Below are 24,507 nucleotides of genomic sequence, written 5' to 3'. Positions count from 1 at the left end.
GCGGTCGGGTGATGTTGCAAAACATTTGGGCTATGAGTAGGAGTTTGAAAATCAAGTTTTGTATGTTGTCCACTTTGAATGGTTGGTTTATTAATAGCGGATTGAGGTGGCACTCATGCCTATCGCAGAGTTTTAGTAGCCAAATTTTAAGCCATTTTGGTGTGTAAGGTGTCTCTGGACATTCGTTATCCATTGTTATTCTAAATCAATCTCGTTCAACTCGCTTCTCGATAACGATTGGATACATTTTTGTTTTGACTTCCTGAAATAAGTCAAATAATCTGAAATAGTTCTGAATCGAATTAATTTTAAAATAGGCCAATAACCAATGATTAGCCATGTAAGGTAGAGTAATGTGTATCAATCCGCCCTATAATTTGACAAAAACACGGTTACCGATGGCGATGAAAGGATGACGAATACCATTCATTTGCAGGTGAGTACTTTATACTAAAACACTGAGAAACATTGGGTACATTTTAGTTAAACTTGTTCCCCCAAGATTAAACAAAAATTTGTTAATATTTTTATTTATAAACTTTAATCAAGAGGCTGGTTGCCAGACCGATTTAAGAATCTGTCAGCATTTCATGCGTTCTATCGAAGCATTAATCCTACTGCGAAAAAATCTATTGACGGACTTTTCCAAGATTCTTTCAGAATGGTTTTGTCGAAAAATTTCTGTAAAGCCGAAACCAGCTCCTCTTTAGTGCAATGCAATTGATTCAAAAATATGCTAATGACTTTTAAGCCACAAAAAAGTTTGAAGATTAAACAGCACAAACCGACGACGATAAAGCAGACACCGTTTGGGGATGCATAATGGTTTCATTAATGCACTGGTGGCGTCGAAATTGGAGTACTTGTCGCGAAGTTGATGGTGGAATTTTAACAAACATTCGCTTCCACCGATAGCTTCCTTTTACGGTTTTACAACCTACCCCCTGGCTTCCCCGAGAATCCGGGATGATCTTAAAACTGTAAGCTCTTTCCAAGTCGTCGGGCAGACAGGCACGGCGACTCAGTGTCTGGAATAGATTTACATTTCGTTTCGAATTATGTTTTGATATCGTTTGCGCCGGAGCGGAATTGATTCAAATCTGCCGCGCAGGAAATAAAAAGTGACCCCCTCGTCCATTACGGTGCGGTGCGACACCGTGGCCATGCTAATGGTGGATGGCAGTTTTATTGGGCGAAATTCGTCAAGTACTTTGACCCGGCCGCCTCAACCACAGGCACAGGGCAAGGTAAGCAAGCTGGCCACTCGGGGCGTACCCAATGCACTCGACGAAACATTTTCACTCCGTTTGCCGTCTGCCGTTTTATGGTCTCGGGGTGAGTCGAAAAAAGTCAAAACCACTCAAAAAAGCCGACTCGTTTCGGAAAACCGAACGAACCTCGAAAGAAAAGCAACGAAACAAGAAAAACGAGGAAAAACTGTCACCGGAAGCGGGCGAAAAAAAAGGAAGCAAATAGCTGGCGCACTGGTGAAGCGGAACCTTGCGAACTTTTCCCATCAATAGACCCAAGGCGAAAAAGAGTGTGCTTCTGGCGGCGTCACAGGCGCCTCCGGTGGCTTCGACTTGCGTCCTACTTATCGCCGTCCGGCATCTTTTTATGGATCGCTCGCCCCCCTTTTTTTATGAGCTTCCCCACGTTTTGCCCCGTCCCAGGCTCAGCAATGTGGGGCTGTTAAATTGCAAAATGTTAGCCAGTGAACCAGGAAAGGCAACACCAGCGCGCGGAGAAAGCATAAAAATCATATTTTCGTCAATTTGTCTCACTTGCCACCGGCGCGGCGCATTGGGTTTGCTGTGTCCGGTTCGGTGGCCACCGGTCCGGTGACCGGCTGAAAAGTTGATGATCCTTTTTCCGGGGCATCTTTGGTTTTTTTTGGTTTGGTTCGGCCGGTTTCCTATTTCGTCACCTACGGTTACTCCAGAGCAGGCTTCTTATTGGAACTGGTTTGAGTGATCTATAGCTGCGGACCGGACCGGACACCCGAGCTTTGAAATGGGATCGGCCCCCGCGTTAGGGTGGGGCGGGTCATGGAGTGAGCAAAATTGATCATCCTTTCTCCTCGGCTCGGGCATGCTGTTCGGGGATCGTTTGTCATCGCCCGGTGGCTTGAAAAGGGCTCAATTTTATCAACACGTAATCATCATACTGACGGCAATTACTCAACGGAATGAAGGGTTGGGCCGGCATGCGCCACTCGATAATGGCGGTCGATCGAAAGGCGTTGATCGGACCTGCAGTTACAAGTGACGTCGCTTCCAATTGTATAATAACTGTGGCGAGGGCTTTACTTGGATTAGATTAAACTCATTCCGATGATTGATAACAAATTTTAGAACTCAGATAAGCTTATGCATACTTTTTACCGTCAATGAATCTGTATAATTAATGCATTATCCAAATGAGTTCCACTCGTCCGCCCTTTTGCTGGCTCAATCAATTAGGAAGGGTGTTTTGAAATGAGTTCTCGATAAGCGGCACATAAAGGGCAATTTTTGAAGTGAACCACGTTCACAAAACTCCCGATAGGTGCCCGAGAAATCGAAAAATCCTTCTTTTTATTGCCCTTACCGTGCGCCTTTCAGGGACCGTCCCCTGTTTACAAATGGGAAATTACTTTCTTTCATCGAGCACACAAACAGCGCGACTAGGGAACGAATCAAACACCCATCACTCGGCACACACACACACACACACACAAAACGGTCACATTTGTCACCACGTTGTTTAGCGAACGTCGGAGCGGCTTTTAACCTTTCGGATTCCGATCGGAAAAGTAAAAATGAAGCAATCAACCGAGAAAGTGTATTTATGTTGAGGTCGCGGAAGTGTTCAGTCGAGCATCGGTTCACCCGCACCCGCGTTCCCGCGTTGCCGTCAGGGCCACGTGGAGAAGTTTAGCAACCACCGGGAACACCTCGGCATGAGAGCGAAAAATGGAGTAGAAAAGTGTGCGAAAAAGTGGCAAATATTGTCATGTCTTGGCTACAGACAGCCGAAACTCCGGTGCCGGGCGACTTTCCAGCCCGGCGGGGTGCCGAGGGCCCACTTCCGGTCGCACTCGGATGTTGACGTTCGATGACGTATCTTAGCGCGGAACCGTACCGTCCAATCTCCCTCACTCGCCTCACTCGCTCTCTCTACGGTCGCTGAACAAATCGTGGCTCGTTTATGGCAACCATTTCACCAATCAATTCAACCATTCATCGCCATCCGTGTGATCGGTTTTCCCGCTCTGGGAGTCCCTGGGTTCCCGGGTGAAAGTTGGGCGGTGTTCGGGGAGAAAATTAACTGCCAACAAACAGTCGTCGTGCCGCCGGGTTCATTCTGACCCTGCCCTCGAGCCTAGCCTTGACTCCGGCGCCCGATGATTGTTTGACAAAATAAGAAGTTTATTTTTGCTCTTAGTGCCCCGTTATTAATTTTCCCCAGCGAGCGCAGGCACTTCCAGACCGCCGGCGAAGAAACGAGGCGTGGAACAACCGGCCTCCGAATGCTCTTCTGGCCACCGACGCAGGAGCAAGGGTTTACTTCGGGGTGAAGGGTTTAACGCGGGCTTCGTATCGTGTTTTGTGTTGCGTTTTTTCTTTCGTTTCCGAGGTCCGAAGCCAGCTGGTGTTAACTTTCATCCAACTTCCATCCAACATCCAGGAGTCTTCAGGAGCCGGGCCGCGCTCGGGCCCGATGCTGACACCAACCTTCACGTTGGCTCCCGTTGACAGCGACCCAGTTCATCATCGTCATTTTCTGTGCTGTTTCTTTCTGGTTTTTTTGCTTATCTTTTCTGCTATCCAATGTCGACACCATTAACGGCCGGCTGACTGGCTCTGGCTGCAGCATACTTTCTCGCTGGATTAATGATGAAAGTTTGCATTACGGTTTGGCTGGTAATTTGCGTCGTTCCCGTGCCCGACCGCCGTCGTTGTACTGGGTCTCTCCCGCACTCTCTCTCGCTCTCTCTCTCTCTCTGTCTTTCTCTCTCTCTCTCTCTCTTTCTCTCTCTCAGGACCCGCAAACAATGGTCAGCCGACGATTTTTCAGTTTCTTTTCAGCCATTTTTCTATCATTCACATCAATGATTATGTTGCTGTTTACACAGCCATAATTTTCTTCTCCAATGCAGTAGCGTTGTGAGCGGTTTTTTTTTCCTCTGCCACAACGGACCGGGTCTTTTGGGGGTCGGTTTTCCCTTTACTGCTTGTTTACCACATTTTTCAATTTTGACCAAAAGCGAGGAGCTGCTGGAGGGCTCGAGTAGCGCTTTCGTTTGTTTACGTGCACTTTGACAAACTGGATTTGCTACTGATTAATTGAAGCGCGTCGCCATTTCTTTTCTGTTTGGCCAACAATTTTGAACGCAAATTTCACTTTTAATTATGCGTAGCTTGCACCGGATGCCTTGAGAGGGGCGCGCCCCGGGAATTCGCCGAGCAGGCCGGGCGGGCAAACTACATAATTAATGTTCAGTTTAGGCGTGCGCCTGATAATGGTAATGAAAAGCGTAAGCAGCAAACTCAGAAGTCGAACATAAATCATGTCACATTTTCTTCTTATAATTTTTTCGTGTATTGCGAAACCCGACGTCCGAACTCCGCCGCGCCGAGCTGGAGCCAAAAAGTGGAAAGAAATACGGTAAAGGGCAAAAGAAAAACAAAGCATAAAGGCCACTGTTGGGCTCGAGTTTGGGTTTCTTGGCGGAACAAGCGCTGTGTATGGTGCTGTGGACACAAAACGGAAGTTGTCGTAAGTCTCGTTCTGCTGCTAAGCAGAGCTGACAAGTCCTGTTGTTTCGGGTTAAATTAAGATTCATCCCAAAAACCCGACCGGGGATCGCTTTGTGTTTCGCATTTTCATGAGCCGGCGAAAGACGATGGGCTTTCGTGAAGCCTTTCAGGATGCGAGCACGATGGAATCGTTTTCCATAGATCTTTCTTATTAATCGGTGATTTCTGGGGCCTAACTCGGCAAAGTGATGGAGGCGCACCTAATTTGCTTTACCTTTGCTCCGGAGCACCGGAAGGAGTCCACCCTAAATGGGCACCATATGGCAGCAATGGAGCGAGCATGGGCTTAAGTTAATGCGAAAAGTTTCGATTTACGGGCCGCCGTCATCAGGGAAGTCGTTACGCAACTTGGGCTTCCGATCGAATCATTGTATCGGATCGGAGGGAATTGGAACACATGGCATAACTTGGTAGCTTTCCGATCTCAGCCCATATGGCCCAGTTGAATTTGGGAATATTTTGTACTTAATTGTAATGCCGTTGTATTACGGTTATTTATGTATTGCTTGCTAAGCCATCAGTCCGATGGTGATGGCTTCGGCTTCCCACTTACCTGATTGCCGTCGTACGTCCACGAGCCAAACTTCATGAAACACGTCTGCTGATCGAACGGGAAGTAGCGGACATCGATTTCACACGAGGACTTGAAGATGGCCGGCGGGGTCCAGATGACTTTGCCGGTGTAGTGCAGGATCGCTTTGGTCAGCGTCGTCACCACGTACTCTCCATCGGCACTGTTGGCACACGTTGGCAGCGGAAAGGGGAAAACAAAAAAAAAAACAAAGCGTATCAGGAACACGCTCCAGCTCATGGATTAAAATCAATTGCCAAAAGTGACAATCATGGTGTCGACAACGACAACGATTTAAGACCGGAAAAAGTCAAAGGGAACAATAAAAATAACAACGATGTGCAGCCCAATCTCGGCCGGCGGCGCGCCCCGAGAAGACGACGACGGGGCAGCGATAAACATGGCAGCATGAATATGAAATTCATGGGGCCCCGGATCCTCGGTGCGTGTGCGCGTGTGTCCCAGCGCGCAATCAATAATCCATTTGGTGAAATAAATATGTCCACCCAGCGCGACACATGCTTCGCGTGCGATGAGCAGCCTGCGTACACCCGATTGCAGCCATAATCCCGAAGCAATGCCCGAGCATTAACACTGTTGTTGGGTTGGGTTGCTGTTGTTGTTGTTGCTGTTGCGCATGACGCAAGCCGCGCTGTTGGCGATGGCGATTATCTGTTTGTGGGTTTTTGCGGGCCAGAGGGTGCTTCGGGATAAGTTCGAAAGTGCCATTCGACGATTGTGAATCGTCGAAAATCTGGACACAAACGATAGTCAGCACCGGAAACAGTGGATAATCGGAAATGTTTCCGCGTTCACCCCTACGGTACCACCGTCCAACCCGTCTGTTGAGTCCCTGAACACCGGAGAACTCACTGCGATGGGGCGATGCGTTTTTGATGCGACGTTAAGCTATTTGTCAGGCCGTCAGGGATATTTTGACCATTTTATAGATACACTCGCAATGGCGCGAAATCTAGTACAAAAAACCCAATCAAATAATCTCGTTTCTCAAGCGTTTTCCGCAGCTGACCCGGTCGTTTCGCTTGTTTTTGAGCAAAGCATCCGAACGCACGGCGCTGAAATGAAGCCGAAGATTGATGGCGGCATAGACGCGTGACGATAAAATAGCACATGACAAATGTTCAATGGTTTGACCAGTCCCATGGCGGAGCGCCCCAACACGCACGGTGTCCGAATAGGCCCAAAACTGTTCCAAAAATGTTTGGCTTGTCTTCGTGATGGTTAGTGGCGAACTTTGCTGGTGCGTTGAACCGGGCGATAAGGAAGGGTCAACAGTGATGCGATGCGGACCGGACAACCGTTGCTAATTCGCTAGTAAATATTCTTGGACATGATCGGCTACGTGCGCCAGTGTACCGGGACCGAGCTTATGTCGGGCACATGAGCGAACTTAACAACAAGGCGTGGCGAGTCGAAGATAAGTAACTACAGTGTCCGGCGAGCGTACAGTGTAGGCAATAAAAGGTCGTAACATTATTGGCTCAATAAAATGCCGAAACGGCTGTTCGTGTTGCCGCGAGAACTCGGGTTTAGGCTTGGCCAATGGGTAGTCTAAATTAATTCTCATCATGCGAGGCCTTTCAATAAGAAGTTTGGCGCAGTCGCAGTCGCATTTGGTTTAAAATAATACAATTTTATGATCCATAATTTTATGCCAGTCTGCAGGTCAAACCGTCACACTTTTCAGCAGTTCCGGATGATGGTGGAAACTAAATTCTTTGACCACTTCAAGTGCCGCTCACAGCTCGACCCCTCGAGTGAAAGGGTAGGCCACAAGCTAATTTGAAACCACCACAGATTAGCCGACTAACGATCGAGTGTCTATCGTTTTGATGAGAAATTTAATGATCGGTTCCGGATCGGTTTCTGTCCCCCCCCCTCCCCACTCGGATAGGCACCGTTTTGTCGATAATAACCATCAATCGATGGCGATGGATGGGAGAGTATCGATTTGTGGACCGTCCGCCGTGCGGGCACCTGGCCCGCGCGGTGTTTGCATAATTACGGCCAGTCAATTAGCATTTCGTGCATAAATTTATTTGGTGACAAAATATATTAATTTCAATTCCCCGTGACGATTGATTGCGTAATTGTCCCGCTCGTCCCAACGGCAACGGGGAGCTTTTATTTCGCCTCCGGCCGTGGTGCGCCGTACCCACTTGGAGTTGAGAGGTTTTTTTTGGTGCTACAAAAGTTTCCATTTACAAGTTACGGTTGGGCGAGTCCGTTACTTCTGGTGCGGCGAAAAACGCACCGCATTTGTTGTAGCTCAGCTGTGTTTGAACCGTCCCACTGTTTGCCCACAGGCCTTTGATCCTTACCCTGATCTGCCGGAGCACCGACCCACATGCTGGGTGAAGCTCCCGATTTGATTCATTTGCAAATGGAACGGCACACCCCATTGCTGCCCGGCATATTCCGAAGCCCAATCGATGGCGATAAATTATTGGCGGTTTTTTTTGTTAAAAGTGACCTCAAAAAGCAGCACCAAGCAGTAGTTTGTGTTGAAAAACTCGCTCTATTGACCCGTACGTGTGTGAGGCATGGAGCAAAAAGCAGCGCTACCATGGATCGGGAGCATAGAATATGTAGTAAAATTTGGTCAAATTGGCCAGATGCATTCGGATGATTAGCACCAGCGCACCCTGAGACTGCCCGGTAAAGCGTTTAATGCGCTTTCGGAGTACGCGAAGCATGCCCCATCATGAATGGGGTTGGTGCATTTTGATCAACGTAATGAGATCAAAGACCCGGCTGTGGTGTAATTCACGTATGGTGATTGATAATGCTTTTTGGCCAATTGATGTAGATTAGATGCAGCGGAGGGTCAGAAAGGCACACGTCAAACAACAACTCCGCGAGTAGATTCAATAGAGCTTCCCCGAACAGTTTGCCGCCGCCATTTGACAGTGGCAGGTAATGGAAACGGAAGCCAAGGATCGGGCCGAGATTCTCTCGCCTGAGTTCGCCTTTATCCTGGAATTATTCCCTCCTTAACTCTCCCCTCCCTCGAGTATCCGCGGTGAAGGACCTCGGCGTATGCCTCGATTACGCATTAACGTTTACGCCACAGATCGAGGCCACTGTGGCTAAGGCCAATAAGACCCTCGGCTTCATCTCTCGCATATCCCCTGACATTCGCGATCCTTGGTGCCTGAGGGCTCTTTTCTGCTGCTGGGTCCGCCCTATCCTCGAGTATGCCTGTGTTGTCTGGTCCCCCTCGTCGCCCTCCTCCATGGACAGGCTTGAGAAGGTACAACGGCGGTTTACCAGGCTGGCCATTCGCAGGCTCCTGGGTACCTCTGCTTCCACCTTGCCCCCTTACGGCACTCGCTGTCGCATGTTGGGGCTACCTACAATAGCGTCCCGCCACTCTTTTGCCCAATCCCTCTTTATCGCCAACCTCCTGCTTCATAATATGGATGCTCCCTCCCTACTTTCCTCACTCCCTTTCTATGCCCCCTCTCGCCGCCTCCGCGACAGACCCCCATTCCTCATTCCCCCCCGCCAATCTCGCTTCGGATCAGACGAGCCATTCCTGCGGGCGATCGGTTCCTTCAATGCCGCAAGCCACATGTTCGACTTCCACCTCCCCGTGTCCTCCTTCCGCTCCCGCCTTCGCGCCTCCAACGCCCCTAGTATTTAAGAACTTAGTATGTAAGCTTGAATTTGTTAAGCCACCGGCGACCAATTTAATAAACGAAATGAAATGAAATGAAATGAAATAAAAGTATGCAAAAGCAAAAACCACGCATACTGGCTTCCGTTTTCCGGGGAATTCCGACGTGATCGTGACCGACAAAAGTTCAACAGTATCAGTTCAAAGTTTGTACAAGGAAAGATAGCCGCAGTGTGACTATCAGCCATCACCACGAGCGGCAGCAGCGAAAGCCGATTATGTCGGGCGACTTTCCGGATTGTTTCACGGTGCACCCGTAAACTTTGCGCCGGGCTTACCATCTTTAATTGAATGTTTTCCGAAACCGCTTGTCAGAGGTCTTCGATAAAAATCACGCTTCGTGTTTGATTTAAAAAACAGTTCTTCTCAAAATTGGGCTCCACTCGGCGCGGCTCGACTTAACGTTGTTCCGTAGTCGCGTAGTGACGCAGCAAACGGGGTTTTTTTGAATGGAGCCAACCAGCGTCTCGGCGTAAGCAAATTGATTTTCCTTACTTTACGCTTTCGTCCAGCGCTAATTAAATGCGACTCACGAAACTGACCGGCGTCCCGCGGGCCGGCCCAACGGGACCCAAAGGAGTGGCAGGGCCTCTCGGCCAATGGTGAGGAAAAATCCTAAACCCGAGATACACGGACCGGCGGCAGCGAAGAGTCAATGTAATCACAACAGATGGAATTCATGTCGTAAATAAACGAGCTAATTATCACTCGGCCCTAATTAACGGTGCTGTCAAACGCTTTTCAGCCATCTTTCGCCCAGCCGCCGGCGAGCGGGTCTTTTCCGAAGCTCGGTAAATGGGATCGTCGTCGTCCATCGTGGGCCACGGAAACGGCTGCGGAACGCTACTTTCGGGCCCAAAAGAGGTCCTACTCATCTACATCACTAATACACCCATTAGCATACATTAGCAAATAAATTAAATTTCATCTTCCGCGCCCGCAGGCTGGGGGGATCGGGAACCTGTGGAGGCCGCGCCGCGCTCGAGGTTAGTCGTGTGTCTGGTAAGCGACCGACCGGAGTAGCTGGCGAGGTTTATGCGCTCTAATGCGCCTGACAGACCGATAGTTGTGGCTTTCGTGCAACGATTGTGAAACTTTTGCGTCCGCAACAGAATCGCCGGCCGGCTTCGGAGAGCGTTGATACTTGGTGTGTGTATCCTGGTTCCTTGCGGGCTAGCAGTTTGCGGCCATGCACCGAACTAAAGCGGCTATCTCATCGAACGTCTTCGCGTCAGCTAAGCCCCTATGTCCGCAAGTGGTTCCATTTTCGGGCCCCGATAAAGGATGCCCGTGCTATGGCCCGTATGCAGCCCGATATTTTGTGGGTAACATACCACCGGGGAGTCCCTCCCCAGAAGGGTGTCGGCCCCGCCCCGCTTCAGCGATCGAGCTCGAGGTGCGGTTTCCGCCGAGCGTGGCGCGCAAAAGCTGGGAAATAGTTTTCGAAACTAATTTAAACTTTTTCCCACAATTAACTTAATGCTGGCAGGCGATGGCGCCTGTTCTAAAGAGTGGCACCGTTCGAGTCGGTCCCTGGTCGCTGGTTGATTGCAATGCCATACCATGCACCCGGGGCCCGACCTCGAACAGCATGTAACGCGACGCACCAAGCCACCCGGCTTCGGTCCGGTTAACTCGTTAAACTTGTCGCCTGCGCTGGCGTGTCAGCTCTCCGTGATTGATTCTGACGCTTATATTTGCCCGATACAATTAGAGTGAAAACTTTTATTTCGCAAATTGAAAGTGAGGTTTTCGGTTTCGAGTTAATTCGACTTCTTGATTAGTGTGCGTGTGCGAAATGGGAACTAGAAAACACAACACTGTATGGAGTTTTCCAGCAATGAGTTAATGGTCCAGCAAAATAGCAAGTTTTTTGATTAAAATTATATTCAATTGTTTTAACAGACAAAAACATGTTGCAACAATCCATCCTGGAAGATCAATTTTCTTCGGCTCTATGCCAAAGGACACTGGCAAAACGTGAGTTGCTAGTCGAAACAGTATTGACGGATTTTACTTCCATTTTTAATTCCCCTAAAGATTGTAGTATTTTTAACCTCAAATCCCTATTGTTTTCTTCAACCTCTACGTAATTTATATACGCACTGGCCTGACCGTGTTAAATTAAAGACAAATGTTTTACGAAATACGATTCCCACTCACGATTACAAAATATACAGAAGAAAGTAAAAAAAAACGGAAAAAATCACAAATGCGGTGAAAAATCACGACTACTGCAAGGTTTCCCTATCGCAGAAGATCTCGCCACTTCACCTCTTGCTGCGTGCTTACTGGCGCGGTTTGGGCACAATACGATGGACATTTGTCAACTGAAGGGTGGCAATGGGAAAGTGCTAAGCCAACCCCGGGCCCGGTGGTGGAGTCAGCGGGCGTAAAAGTGTTAATTATGATTTGCCGAGGTGGCACGAGAGCATGATCTAGATTAAGCAGAAACGGAACCACGTGTCGGGCCGCACCACGGCGACCACTATTCACGGCCCTCTGGCACCGGGGAAAGGGAATATAAATAAAAGGAACCCCAGGAACCTTGCGCCCGGTCCGGTGTACGGGTGAGTATTTTAATTAACTTACCTCGCACGACGGCGACGACGACGACGACGACGCAGCGCGGTCATATTAGCACATCGTAACATTGCTATGAAGATTGTACATTTGAATTTTTATGAATGTGTGTTTTTGGTCCCTTTCTCTCGCTTTCGTGAGGCCGAAAGCTGTGACTTATCGCCACGGGGTCTGTTTTTGCCTGTCGGCGAGCACCAGCTTCCTTTTCGCATTATTATGCTGCGTTTCGTTTGCTCGTTTTTTTCTTTCGTTTACCCGTGACCAACACTGTGCCACGACAACCCGCTTCTACCCGATCGTAATAACCGTTAGAGTTTGCGGCAGAATAAAAGAAGCCCCACAAGAATATTTAGCTGCGCAAAAGTGAGTGCCATAAAACCTTGAAACTATTCACAACCGTTTAAGCAAACCCAGAGTAACCAGAGGGCAAAAATGGCCGGCTTACACTAACACCGGGGAAAAACGATTAGAATACAAAAAAAAAACCGAGCCAAACACTGGCTACGGTCACGGGAAAGTAGTTTTTCTGCTCCACCACCAGGCCGAGACACGGCTGGCGATGGTTCGTTTGTATTGTTTCCAATTTCAGCCAGCAGAAAAGTTTTCCCAGCTGTCGGCAGCTACAGGGCCTCGAGACGAGAACGGACAAGAGCTCCATAAACATGCATCCCGGCGCCTTAGGGCAAACTTTCCGTCGGAGTAATTTTTTTACGCCCAATGTTGACGGTTTTATTTACTTTTTTGCATTGCATTGCAAGTTTTCTGTTTGCTTAGAGTCCCCTGTTGGCTGTACATCTTTTCCATCAGCTTCCGAGTGGGGCGACCAGCAACCGAGCGTGAATGTAATTCAATTTAAAACTGTACATTTGCATACTTTTGCTAAATCGGCCCCGGGTTAGCATGAACCCAATGGTAGCGGATCGACAAGTAACGCACAGTGTTGGCAGCTTCAATCAAAAGGGTCCTTTCAAAGTTTGACACGCAGGATCGGTACGACCGGAAAACGAACGGTGTCGTCGTGAGAACATTTGGCAAACTCACCGGGGCACCGCACCGGTGTCGGTTAATTTGGTGAAACCTCACCTGGGCTTAACACACGCTTGAGGTCACCGGTGGACCGCCGAAAAGGGCCATCACACTTGGGACATTAATTTGCAAAGCAAACTATTCCTTTGCGGCACGGTTCGTTTCCGTTTCGTGAATGTACACTCGTGTGTTGCACGGCCCATCCGTAGGGCTCCATTGTTGGCTTAACACATTCGCCATTCGCTACAACAATTCGGTTTCAGCTCCCATCCATCGGAGGATTTGTTTTTTCGTATTAAACAAACAGTTTCTAACGATGGGTTTTTTTCAGCGCCCTTTAAAAGGTGTGCCGCCTGCAATGTACAAAGTTGAGTTGAAACAATTTGACCAATTTCAAACCAAAAGCCACATAATTGAACTTAACGTATCGTTCGACATTCAGCACACAATCACGACAAGTAAAAAGATTATAAGCTTTTATGTAGCAAAAAATGGTTTCTCATCGATAGTGACAGTGTTTCATTTGACTATCGATAGCTCAACGTTTTGTACAATAACTTGGTACGATATCGAAATCTTCCTGTAAGTTGCAGTAAAACTGAGAGTAATTTTGATATGTTTTAGAATGAGTTTATAGAAATTGAATGTTTAAAGAGCAATGTCTTAAGGATCTTTCAGCTCGTACTCAGGCGAACCAACTACCGCCACTTAACCGAAAATCTTACGAACCTTATCTTTTTAAATTAAAAAAAAAACAAATCAATTGCTGACAATTGTTCCTTTGTTACATAACAATTTTTTTCTTCAACATATTGTGTGCAGCCAAATGCACAATTTCTTCTGTCACTGTTCAATCTTTTTGGTCCCATTGTTTTGCGTCGGAAAGGAAGAAACGGCTCACTCCAAAAAATGTGTATACTTATCAGTGTCATATCCTTCTGCCGTCGTCTGCGTCGTGTATTAAGCAAACCTAGGCCCGAGATTTTAACATAATAATCATGCCCATACAATTCCGGTAAACAACTTCGACAGACGAGCATCATTAACCTGACATCGGAGACGGAGGACTGACTGATTTGAGAGGACCGCCCTTCGGGACCGCCAACGCGATGCTCGTCATCATCATCGTCGTTGTCGCCGTCGCCGTTGTCGGGGCTGCGCCGGGTCGATTTTAGCATGAGATCAAGAAATTATGCGCAACATGTTGGGCTCGGCATGACAATGCGTTATTAGCATACGCCCACGTCATTGCTTCGCCCCCCTCGAGCCAACGCCGTGAACTTTCTCATCAACTGCGTGGCATGGTCGGTTTTAGGGCGCGGCCCGGGCAACGATGAGCATGCACTTTGTACCGGGGTCTCCGGGAGCCGCCTGGGTTCTGCGAAATTCACAAGAATGGGGCCATGGGCTGGGAATCTAAGGATTTGTTCTCTTTTTTGTTATAAATCTTCGTCCTGTTCCTACTTCGATTACGCAGCACAGGGACCCTACAATGGTAGATTCAATTGTACCAAATACCTTCTCCGAAGGCCTCAGTAAATACGGCACCCAAAAGCGCCTGTCACAGGCTCTCGAGAAAATGTTGCCCAAAAGAAATGGAAATTGCTCTCTATTTCACCAATGTCGCTCCAGAGTTCGCCGCACATCGCCGGAGTGGAAACATAATAAACAAATCCCGCGAGTGGGCGACACCGGGCACGGAGTTTATGGGAGAAAGTGCTAATGATTTTCAAATAACCCACACACACACACACACAACGGCAACAACAATGGCAAAGGGCGCACGGAAAAATAAAAGTCAAATTAGATTATCGCAACACACCAGATACTCACTTGTTGTAAAGCACGATATCCGGCAGCCAGATGTGTTCGGAAGGCACGTACAGCTCGGTGACACCGCCGTACTCGGCAGGATCCCATTTGAATTTATGATCTTGCCATTCCTGGTGCCACGATGCGATGCCAGAGAGAGAGAGAGAGAGAGAGCGAGAGCCCGACAAAGAGTGAAAGAAAAAGAGAAAATGATTAGAAGCAGCGCGAGAGGATAAAATGTCGGCCCCAAGATGGCGTCGCGTGGAACCGAGAATAAATTAGAATTCGCACAGGCCACGCACGCCGATGGCGGCGGTGGTCAGCAGTGGCCTCCACCTTTCTGGGCTGGGGTACTTTGTTATTGACAGGTTGATGAAAGCACACTTCCGCGGCGTAGTCAATTAAAACGACAAACAACGTCTAAATTTGGAATCGCGACCTTCGGGCGACGGCGACGTGTTTATGGGCCGTGGTTGCGTTGCTGTGTGTTGCTTCGAGTTCCCGATGATGGTGCATTTTTTTTACGTTTTCGCATAAAAGCGCTCTTGTCGATCACACGGTGTCTGACACAGGCGGCCCCAGAAACATGGGATTAGAACGGATAGACGAGAAAACTGTGCCTTGTCCGAAGCAGATTACGCTCTAATTACTAGGTTGCAACGATCTTGGCGCGGATCCAGCTGGTTGATGATTGCTTCGCACTACCGTGTCGGATCTATACAGCATCCGTGTGTGTGTGTGTGTGTCTGTAGACGCCATCGCGATCCAGGGGTTGTCCGTCAGCCGAGCTGCGTGTGATGGGCCCGCAAATGGGCGCCATTTGTGTAACGGTCGTGGGATGTGTTTTTGAGTGGGTCGGATTTGTTATCCTTCGCTCGCCGTCACCATCAAGCGGGCGTGTAACAGTCGGGTTGACCAGGTGAACACATTAGCAGCGGAAGCACTTTGGCTAGCCCCGCCGGCCGGACGTGGCGATCTGTTTCGCTCGTCGGACACGGGTTTTGTGGAGATTTGTGTTCCCGCTGCGCGATGAGAGACGTCAACGTGTGCCGGATATCTCTTTTTTCCCACGCTGCCGACGCCGACGTCCCCTGGATCTGCAGTTGGCACCGGAACTTGTCAAGCGGACCAGCACGGTGCACGGTGCTGGCGTAAGTAATACGTCTGTGTTAATGGGTTCAGAAGGGTGTCGTTGGACGGGACGTGCAAATGCAAAAGTGTAGCAAAAAGACAAAAAAAAAACGGCAGGATCATCCTTTGCAAGAGACAAATTGCACAGTCTTCAAGGGAACGCAAAACAAAAAAGCCGGTGCCCACCGGCTTTGGCTTTGAGGGCCTTCCGAATGGGCGAGTTTTAAGGAAAGCACTACTCAACAAGCACACGTACTGTGCGTCAACACGCAGCCCACACAAAACACGCAGGTTTTGCGGCATCCAGTTTATCCAGAGCTCTGCGGCCAATGTTTTCGCTGGCCGAAGGGCACTTCAGCACCAGCGAGTCCGGACATGGGGCGGCCAGCATACGTTCTGGATTTTATACACGTTTGTCTGTCGCCCTTTTTGCGCCGGAACTTTTCAGACGTGGTGTCCAGTAGTTCAGATTTGAGGTTGTGGTACGGCACGATACACGGGCCCAGAAACTGGTGGCCGGCCATTGGCCAGCGTTGTTTGCTGGACCCTTTTTAATTTGTTTAATGAACGTGATTACCGGTGGAAAAATGTTAGCCATCCCGAAAGGTGCCCAGGGAAGGTTCCTGTAGTTCACCCCCCACAGAAAGGGCAACGAATAGGATTAATTGTGGGGCAGCAGTGCGGAGGATGGAAAAGTTTTCACATATCGAAAGGTGACACATGGCTGGGACAGACGCCCTTAATGGACTCAAGAGTGTCGAATGGTCGAGTGTAGCGCCGACTTGGACCAGTTCCAACAGCTCCGCCAAAGGTTTCGTTCGGGTTGAGCTTATGTTCGTGATGATGAACATACCTTCACGGTCGTATAGCAAACTGACCGTGCTCGTAAATTAGTCTTTATTTTGAGCATATTCAATTACTTTTGATATTAGTATGCGTAGTGGTTAGTAGCCGCCAGTAGTCTAAGTTAAAAGCGAAACGAGGTTTCCCTTGGTTTCCGATTCTTATGACAGATCGTAGCACTGTCGTGTTGAAATTAAATGCCATTCAAGTTCTCGTTTTCAATCATGGAAATTAGAAAATTATGTCACAAAATAGCTACGGTTCCTGTTTTTTAAATTTTCTCATAGAATAAAGAATGAACCGATGGCAGAACTCAAAAAAGGTGCAGCCATAGACTCTGAAGTGTGTTTGTTTTTTTATTATCTAGATACGAAAAGGAAGCGAGCTTCACCTTTAGCGAATCTGTCGCACGTTGCATGTACGTAAATACACTATTTCAAGATGATTACGTAATGAATGTAACAAAAGAAACGTTTGTGCTCGGTTTGTTCCACATGAATTATTAGACGTCCAAAAGGACGCGCGTGCCGCACATTCGAAAGACATGATTGAAACCGCCAAAAAGGGCAACAAGGACTTCCTATTTCCTTAGCTCACATTGGCCATAAAAGGATTATTTTATAAAAACTTTCCAACGATTCAAGTGGCTGTACCACGGGTACTTGAGGATATTCTTTCCAACGATTACACAAAATCAATGGATAATTTATTTGACCGTTGCGTATGTTGTATTAAATTAAATGGAAACTATTTCGAATAAAAATAACTCCCGAACCAAAATCTTGGGTATTTTATTGTAGATATAAATGCAATCTCGTTATTTATGTACTGTGTAAGGAGGACCAATCAATCAATATAATCGTGGCTGACAGCCTATAGGAAAATAATCTCATCTATATAAAGCATGTTGAACCCGACAATCAGGTACGGAATATATCCCCCATTTAGTACTTACATGCTCCAGCCAAATGTTGGTGGTCAGGATCTGATCCTTCAGGTTCTGCAAAGAAACGGAAAACAAAACAGATAGGGACAAATTACTTTCGGACGAATTCCTTTCCGGCCAACGACCGGCTCTTTGATGTTGCACTCTCTGCGAACGCTTCGACCACTTGCAGTCACTCCGATGGTGGTGGCCTCGATGCGACGTGAAATAAACGTCAGCCACCGTGGCGCAATTGATCCATTTTGCCCGTTCTCCATCCGGTTTTGCCCTTCGGCGTGATTTTCGGTCCGTCGGTCCAAGAAAAGCGCTCCACGCACATCCCGCCTCGTCCGGACACACGTGGCCGGCTCCGTTCCGGTGGTCGTCGGAATTATATTTCCTCAATTTGATTGTAAAAGATAGCGAACGAAGACGAAGGCCACCGAGAATGCCTCTTGGACTTGCAGGTTATTTTTTTATACACATTTTTTGTCGTTTAGCTCTCTTGCGTGACGGAGAGGAACGGTCCGTGGCCACTGTACGTGGGCTTCGACTTCGGTTGCGCGTGGATTGGGGCCGCTGGTAGCGGGATTGGGATTTAGATCTCATTTCCCGACTAGACGGCATCGCTTGCCCCATCTCCGCACACATATCTATTCATCCCATCGGCGAATGGTTTGGGACTTGCGAACGAAGACCGGAGCACTTGAGCACACCGAGACGAGTCCCTGGTGTAGGTGTAGTTATTTTCCTCTGCTCGTTATTGCGATCCGTTCCCGCAGATATCCCTACACACCTCACACACACAAACACTCCATCGTGTGCCTGGAGCATATGCATGCATAATGGAGCAGTGATTTTTCGTGCGCGCGATGCTGTACTGGCTGGCGCACCCAGAGTACCGAGGCGAAGTCCAGCGAAGACCCGGGGCGTAGCATTTACTTATGCATCAGTGGCACCACCCGTCCGTCCGTCCGTCCGTCCGGAGTGGAGATTGGATTGTGGATGGATGCGACCAGATAGCTCCGTGCGCCACCGGCTGCACTGGCTGCAGCAGAAGACGGGCACCGGAGATGATCCGGTGCCCGGTTTCGGGAGGCGATGCCATCTTTAGTTAAAAACCGTGCTCGGTCGGTCTGAGACGGTCGGGCTGCATGGATAAATGATGCCGGAGGATGGTTGATTTAAATTAAATTTGCGATTTTCTCCCTCAATGGAGCGGTCCCGAATGCACCAACTTCCTGCGCCAAACGACGGCGCTGTTAGCCTGGAGCTCGCACACGCTCCTCGGAGCGGACCTCACCGGTAGTCGCAGCGCAGCTCGGTCCGGCAATCCGGTTGCCACCAGCGGACGGATAATGCAAATCGGAGATTCAGCTTCATTTCCGAATGCCGGCGCGGATGATGGTGTGGATAACGTGCATCGCACCGGATGATGAGCTCGGTTTGTCTTAACCGGCGTCGTCAGCCGCACCCCGCATGGCCCCGCGAACCGGTGGGGCATGTCAGCGCCGCGCGATGAAGATAGATGGCCGTGTCCTGGCCCGTCAGCACGGGACGACGGGCCCGAGGCAAAGCAAATGGAAACCACAAAAATTCCTCTCTAGCCACGTGCTTGCCACACGGTTCGAGCATGGCCGCAGGAGCCTGCATAACCTTCTTTCCATTGTGATAGCTGGATTAACATGCTAAATCAAACAAATGGAAGCGAGCGAGACCGTTCCCGCCGCGGCTACGTGCTGGCGGAACTTTATGCTCTGGTGTTTTTCTTTTTCCTCGGGCGAAATGGAACGGAATAAGTGCGGTGTTTTAATGTTGGGGCACCGGGATTGCTGTGATAAATTTGATTAGCAATTTCGTACACTAATTCGGTGTGCAAATTAGTTTTCTCAAGCTCCCCTCGCCGATTATGTGGCATATGTTGCACGGCATGTATGCGCGGCGTTTTCAATTTCGTCCTCAAAGTTTTATAGAAATTACGGCTTTAAACAAGTTCTTCCTTAGCAGACATTGCGGACTCTGGGGAAGTGGAGAGTTAAATTGTGGCAGAAACCTTGGACAAAGTTCCAGAAGAGGTGACATAAACCGTGACGTTATTTGAAAACGGTTTGGTGTCCAAGTTCGGCCAAAGAGTGATCAAATTGTGCGATCACATCTGTTGAAGAACTGTGTCCCAAAATTCCTGCGCGTCCAACAGTTTAGACACAGCAGGTAAGCGAATGTGACATCCTTTACGTTGTTGCACAATGTAACCGACGCACGGTGGACATGCGCAGACGGGCCAATGTTTTGCACCTGTTCGATGGCCATCTTTCTGCGCACAACTTATGCTTAGCATTGAGCAAATAGGTTGTTCCGATTGGTTCCGTTTCCGGGTAAATGGATTAATTTTGTAACGGGTCGATACCGAAGGACGCCACTAAACGGCTACTCACCAGATCGATCAGCTGCGACAGGCGAAGGCCCAGCTTAACGAGCACCGTGTCGGTGTTGTTGCTGACCGGTCGTATCAAGCGGTTGTAGTTGCTCAACAGATCGTCGTACAACCGCTTGGCGTCCGGGTTGGCCCACACACTGCCGATGACCAGGCACAGGAGCACGATACCAATCGCCATCCAGCGGTCCCCGACCGTGCGTGCAAAGTTAGGCAACCGGCCCATCGTGCCACAGGTAACGGTCACTGTTGCGCTTGCGAACTGTTTTCTCTGTGTGGACAATTGTTTGTGTTCGATTATTCGCGGGTTTCTCGCGGTTCGGGTCACTATGCTGCGACCGGGCTATGTTGGGTCGTCACACGTCGTAGTCGTCGTCGTCGTCACCAATAACATATCGGAACTCCGGCACACACCGATCCGACCACCGGCACTTCGCGGATGTACACTAAGCAGGCCAGGGCAACACAACACTAGCCTAGCACGCGTGGCCAGCTCGCTTCAAGCGACCGAACGACGGACGGCCGACCGTCGGTTCATCTGTCAGTTTCGGCAACGCGTCGGCTCGGCCACGGAAAAACGTGCGTGCGCCACACCACATTTTGACATCTTCCACACCGAGATGCTGCCCGAAACCGGACCAAACACACACAGGCACACTCCTCAAGGCAGGGATGCTGCTGTCGATAGCGTTTATTGTAGCGGGACGCTTTTTCGCACGAATCACGCACGGCACTAAACGGTGCACGGTGGCCAGTCCGACATCTTGGCGGGCTTGGCGGGAGTTCCGTTCCGAAAACGGGACCGACAGCTAGGAGGTAAAAAACAGTGCACCGAGTAACAACACAGCAACACACCGTCGGGTTCCGGATCGTTTTCTGCGGTCGGCTGTTGACGTTTCGCCCGAGAGTGGGCCGCCAGGACGCGCTCACTGGGCGGGTGTCGAGATAGATTCCGTACTCTCGGAGCGAGCGAGTCCGGAGTTCCTTGGCCTCATACAGCCTCACTTCGAAGCCAACTCTGATGCAGGCCTGTAGGCTCTATAGTAGCTCGTGTGGTTGCTAAGATGAGTCCTCTCGCCAGTTCGATCAGGGCTTACTAGGGCTGGTGCTGAGATTTTTCTCGCGTGCAATGCGCATGTGTGTGCGTGGCTTCTCCGAACCAACTGGCCGAACTGGCCACGGGGCGAGAGATTACTCTCTTTCTCTCTCTCCAGAGAGAAGTAGAGAGATTTACAGATATCAGAGGAAGCAGCCACCCTGCACGGAACCATGGCCAAGGTACGCCGCGGGGGCCTATGGTTTTTCTCGTACGGGTCTAGAATTTAGGCCCCAAAATCGGTCCGATCGGCTCTCCAGGGCTGTAACTTGTCATCCAGTCTGCACTCTTGGAGATTCTTTTGCGGGTTTTTCGCCCGAATAATCCTCTCCCATGTGCACGGCGCCTTGGCGTCAGTTAATTTATGGTCGGGCCAAATCCGGGAGAAACTCCCGGACCCCGGGTAGCGCAAAGAAAAGCCCCGACGTGGAATTAAAGTAACGGTGAATATGACTGCGAAACGGTTGGCTAGCTGTGTGGCTGTCAAACGATCGCAAATGAAAGCCAAACGGAACGGAAAACTGACGTTCAACGAGAAGGAAATGAATGCAGCCACCGTGCGAGTGTTACATAATGCTGGCAAAATGACTTCCGGCGGCAGCCCACGCGAAGTGGAGCGTGTGTGTCGCCCGGTCCCGGAGAGGCTGGGGGAGGGGGGGCCGACACCGGAAGTGGCTGCTGGTTTCGCTTGACTGGCCAGCTCGCTGGCTGCAGGACTCGTTTCTTGATTCACTTTTGTTTTGCGCCCTATTCTATGCGGCATTCGGTGCCGGTGTTTCGGCGCTCTTCATGTTGCCACCGAGGCCTCCGGTGCGGCAATTACCTACCGTAGGGTAAAGCGGAGTGGTTGCTGCGGTCGACGAAGTGGTCGTCGCCTGCAACCCCGGAAGCCGCTCCCGGATTGTTTCCGGTGTTGCCGAAGCACACCGTGGCGGCTGACACGTTCGACGGAGTGTCGCTTTCGAGGACACGGCAAGAAGGAGCCCCTAGAGTGTGTGCGTGTGAGAGAGAAGAAAAGTGAGGTTAGGGTTTCTTTCTTTGAAGCTTTCTTTCGCCGCGCCCGATGTCTGGTGCCGCGCGGGTGCATTCTGCTGTAACGGGCCGTGCGAGACTTTTCTAAATGGCCCTGTTTTTTGGCCTGCAGCCGAGACGAGGAAAAAGGAGGTCACCGGGAAACCAAAGATGAACAAATGTCGATCCCACTCTGTCTTGCGGGATGAAGTCAAATTGAAAAATGTCAACAGCTGACGCACGTGGCGCATGTTAGCCGAGCTGCCAACTGGCGGCGGGGGTGGCGGCCCGTTTCGCTCGCGGGCCCGCCGGTCGCTGGGCATGAAAAGTTTTGTAAATAAAGTGTAGTGAAAATTAATGACCAACATCTGGCATGCTGGTAATGTGGATTTAATTGAGTCAACCCCGCCACCGGGGGCGCCGGGAGTGAAAAGTGTGCCTGAAAAAAGGCGAAACTCCAAAAACAGAAGCGCTCAGCCCTGGTTTGGCGGGTCCTTGTGCGTGGAGTGCCATTTCATTCGGAACCAGCGTATGGAAATTACTTTCAAATCATTCACCGACATGCGGTTCGGAACCACTTTGAATGATTAAACGAACTACTTGAAGCAATACGTTAATTGCTGTAAATTTTACGATAGCTGTTTTTGTATACCAAACCATTTGGATCGTGTTGTGTTTTAGTACATAACGAAAAGAAAGTAATATTTTTTTACAGACTTGGTCGTAAATTCTATTCAATCCTATTTTTTAATTTTATCGACTAATCAAACTTATCGACCATGCATCATGAAAGATACCAGCTGTAGTGGCCTTATCCCGGGAATGCTCGGATGTTTATCGTGCTGTAATTTGTTGCTGATGGTTTTATCTTCAAATCCTGCGGTTATGCAGAGGTTCTCCGGAATCCTTCGGATGAAGTAGTTCGGTCTCCGTATTGCCTAAATGTCCAGGGGATTTGACGCTGGTTAACACCATCGCGTAAAAGATAGCAGCTAACTCTGCTATGTAGATTGAACAGGGTTGCTCCAGTTTGAAACAGGATTCGATTGTTCAAGTTGAGGACTCCGAAACCAGCTTCGTTTCTCCTGTAGGGAGCCGTCTGTATAGAATGCGTTAGATGTAGGGACATGAACAAGCTCTTTCACTGAGAATTTTCAACTTGCTGTTTACACATTTTTCTTTATATATATTACTTTGTGTAATTACGTTGGGTGTAATTACGTTGTCCAGCTAAAAAAAGGAACCTTTGTAAACTGTTTCTAGTTGACTGTATCGCCTATTTTAATGTTTACCGGATGAGATTTATTTGCTTGGTTTAGAATTCTTTTTGTTAGGGTAACTTACACTAGGAACAAGTATGAGTATTGTGTTCCATTGATTCTGCAAAACAATGACGAAGCCAAGCAATGTACAGCTGCCTGGTGAACAAACTTCACAGGTATATTTTAAGCATTCAACAAACCTGGAACTTTACAATCAAATTACACTTAAATCATTTAAAAGTGGTTATTTAAAAAAATGAAGCTTAATTACTGTTGATTTCGGAAACCACTATCCGAAACTGCCGAAATTAAACTAACGGTGTTTCACGAGAAAGGGCCATGCACTTGCTGATGAACAAGTACTTTATGTAAGTAAAAATGACTCGAGATGCCCACATCAAAAGGTTATTGGATTACATTTGGCTAACTCGCCCCATCAAGAGAAAAAACAAAGGTCACACTGGTTCATGGTAAGCTTCTGTGCGTGACGAAAAGATGTGTGCTGTGGAATTAATTTCTGTGCTTCGGGGAAAACTGGAACAACCTACACGCTATTACAAGGCCCGTTACTTAAGCCTGCGCCGTAGGTTTTGCCGCAAGCTCCGTACTCCCACCGAGGGACACACATTTTTTACACTCAGCTGTTTCGCAACAAGGACGAGTACCCAATCGAGAAACCCACAGTGAATCCGCTATGCTATACGCAATACGTTTATATTTTCGAAAGCGTCGTAATTTGTATGGAAGGATGTACATTTGATTTTTTAATGAAATCCAATAACGACAGCCATATGGTAAAAGAATGTCTGATCGAGGGCCCCTAAGTTTTGGATTTTTATGCCACTCCTGTCGGGAAACCGTAACATGCACACACAAACATACACACACACGCATTTAGTAAGGGTTGCATCCTGCTCGTGCATACCAATGAACGGTTACCTGTAACCCTAGCAAGTTCCGGGAAGTCGTTGATTAGGTATTCCCACAGTGGTCTAGCTTCGGAAGTTCCCGACAGTTCAGACTCAGGTCGGTCGGTGGTCGTTAATGAGCTTTTATTTCTACATAACGGGTGGCACCGTTCACGATCGGTGACTATAAGCAGTGTGCTCGAAAGTGATCCATCCAACCGTTCTTGGGTTGCTGGGGCCATGTAATGTGACCCAGCTTTCGTGGGCGCCCCATTGCAATCAAATCTCTTGTAAACACGTGACAATAAACAGCATATTACGCACGTCGGTCGCAATCGAATTACGGGCAGCAATCGAAGAGGAGCGTCGCGAAAAGAGGACCGAAATGGACATGAGCGCATAA

General features: G+C 48.9%; 1 protein-coding gene across 3 annotated transcripts in view; it reads right to left on the bottom strand.

The window, feature by feature from the left end:
* LOC128275531 (acetylcholine receptor subunit alpha-like 2) overlaps positions 1-20,053 on the bottom strand; it is a 39,210-nt gene extending 19,157 nt beyond the window's left edge. For 2 of the 3 annotated variants that reach the window (XM_053014072.1, XM_053014073.1), the window contains exons 1-4: positions 19,829-20,008; positions 17,424-17,468; positions 14,516-14,625; positions 5,356-5,536 (exon numbers count right to left, since the gene is read on the bottom strand). In XM_053014072.1, coding sequence (XP_052870032.1) covers positions 5,356-5,536; positions 14,516-14,625; positions 17,424-17,468; positions 19,829-20,008 — 516 coding nt within the window. Of the gene's footprint in view, positions 1-5,355; positions 5,537-14,515; positions 14,626-17,423; positions 17,469-19,828 lie in introns of all 3 variants that reach the window. The other variant, XM_053014071.1, reaches the window with a different exon arrangement.
* Positions 20,054-24,507: the final 4,454 nt, after the last annotated feature.

This window comes from Anopheles cruzii, chromosome 3, assembly GCF_943734635.1.
Source record: "Anopheles cruzii chromosome 3, idAnoCruzAS_RS32_06, whole genome shotgun sequence".
Classification (NCBI taxonomy): Eukaryota; Metazoa; Arthropoda; class Insecta; order Diptera; family Culicidae; genus Anopheles; species Anopheles cruzii.
This window is presented reverse-complemented; position numbering and strand designations above follow the sequence as displayed.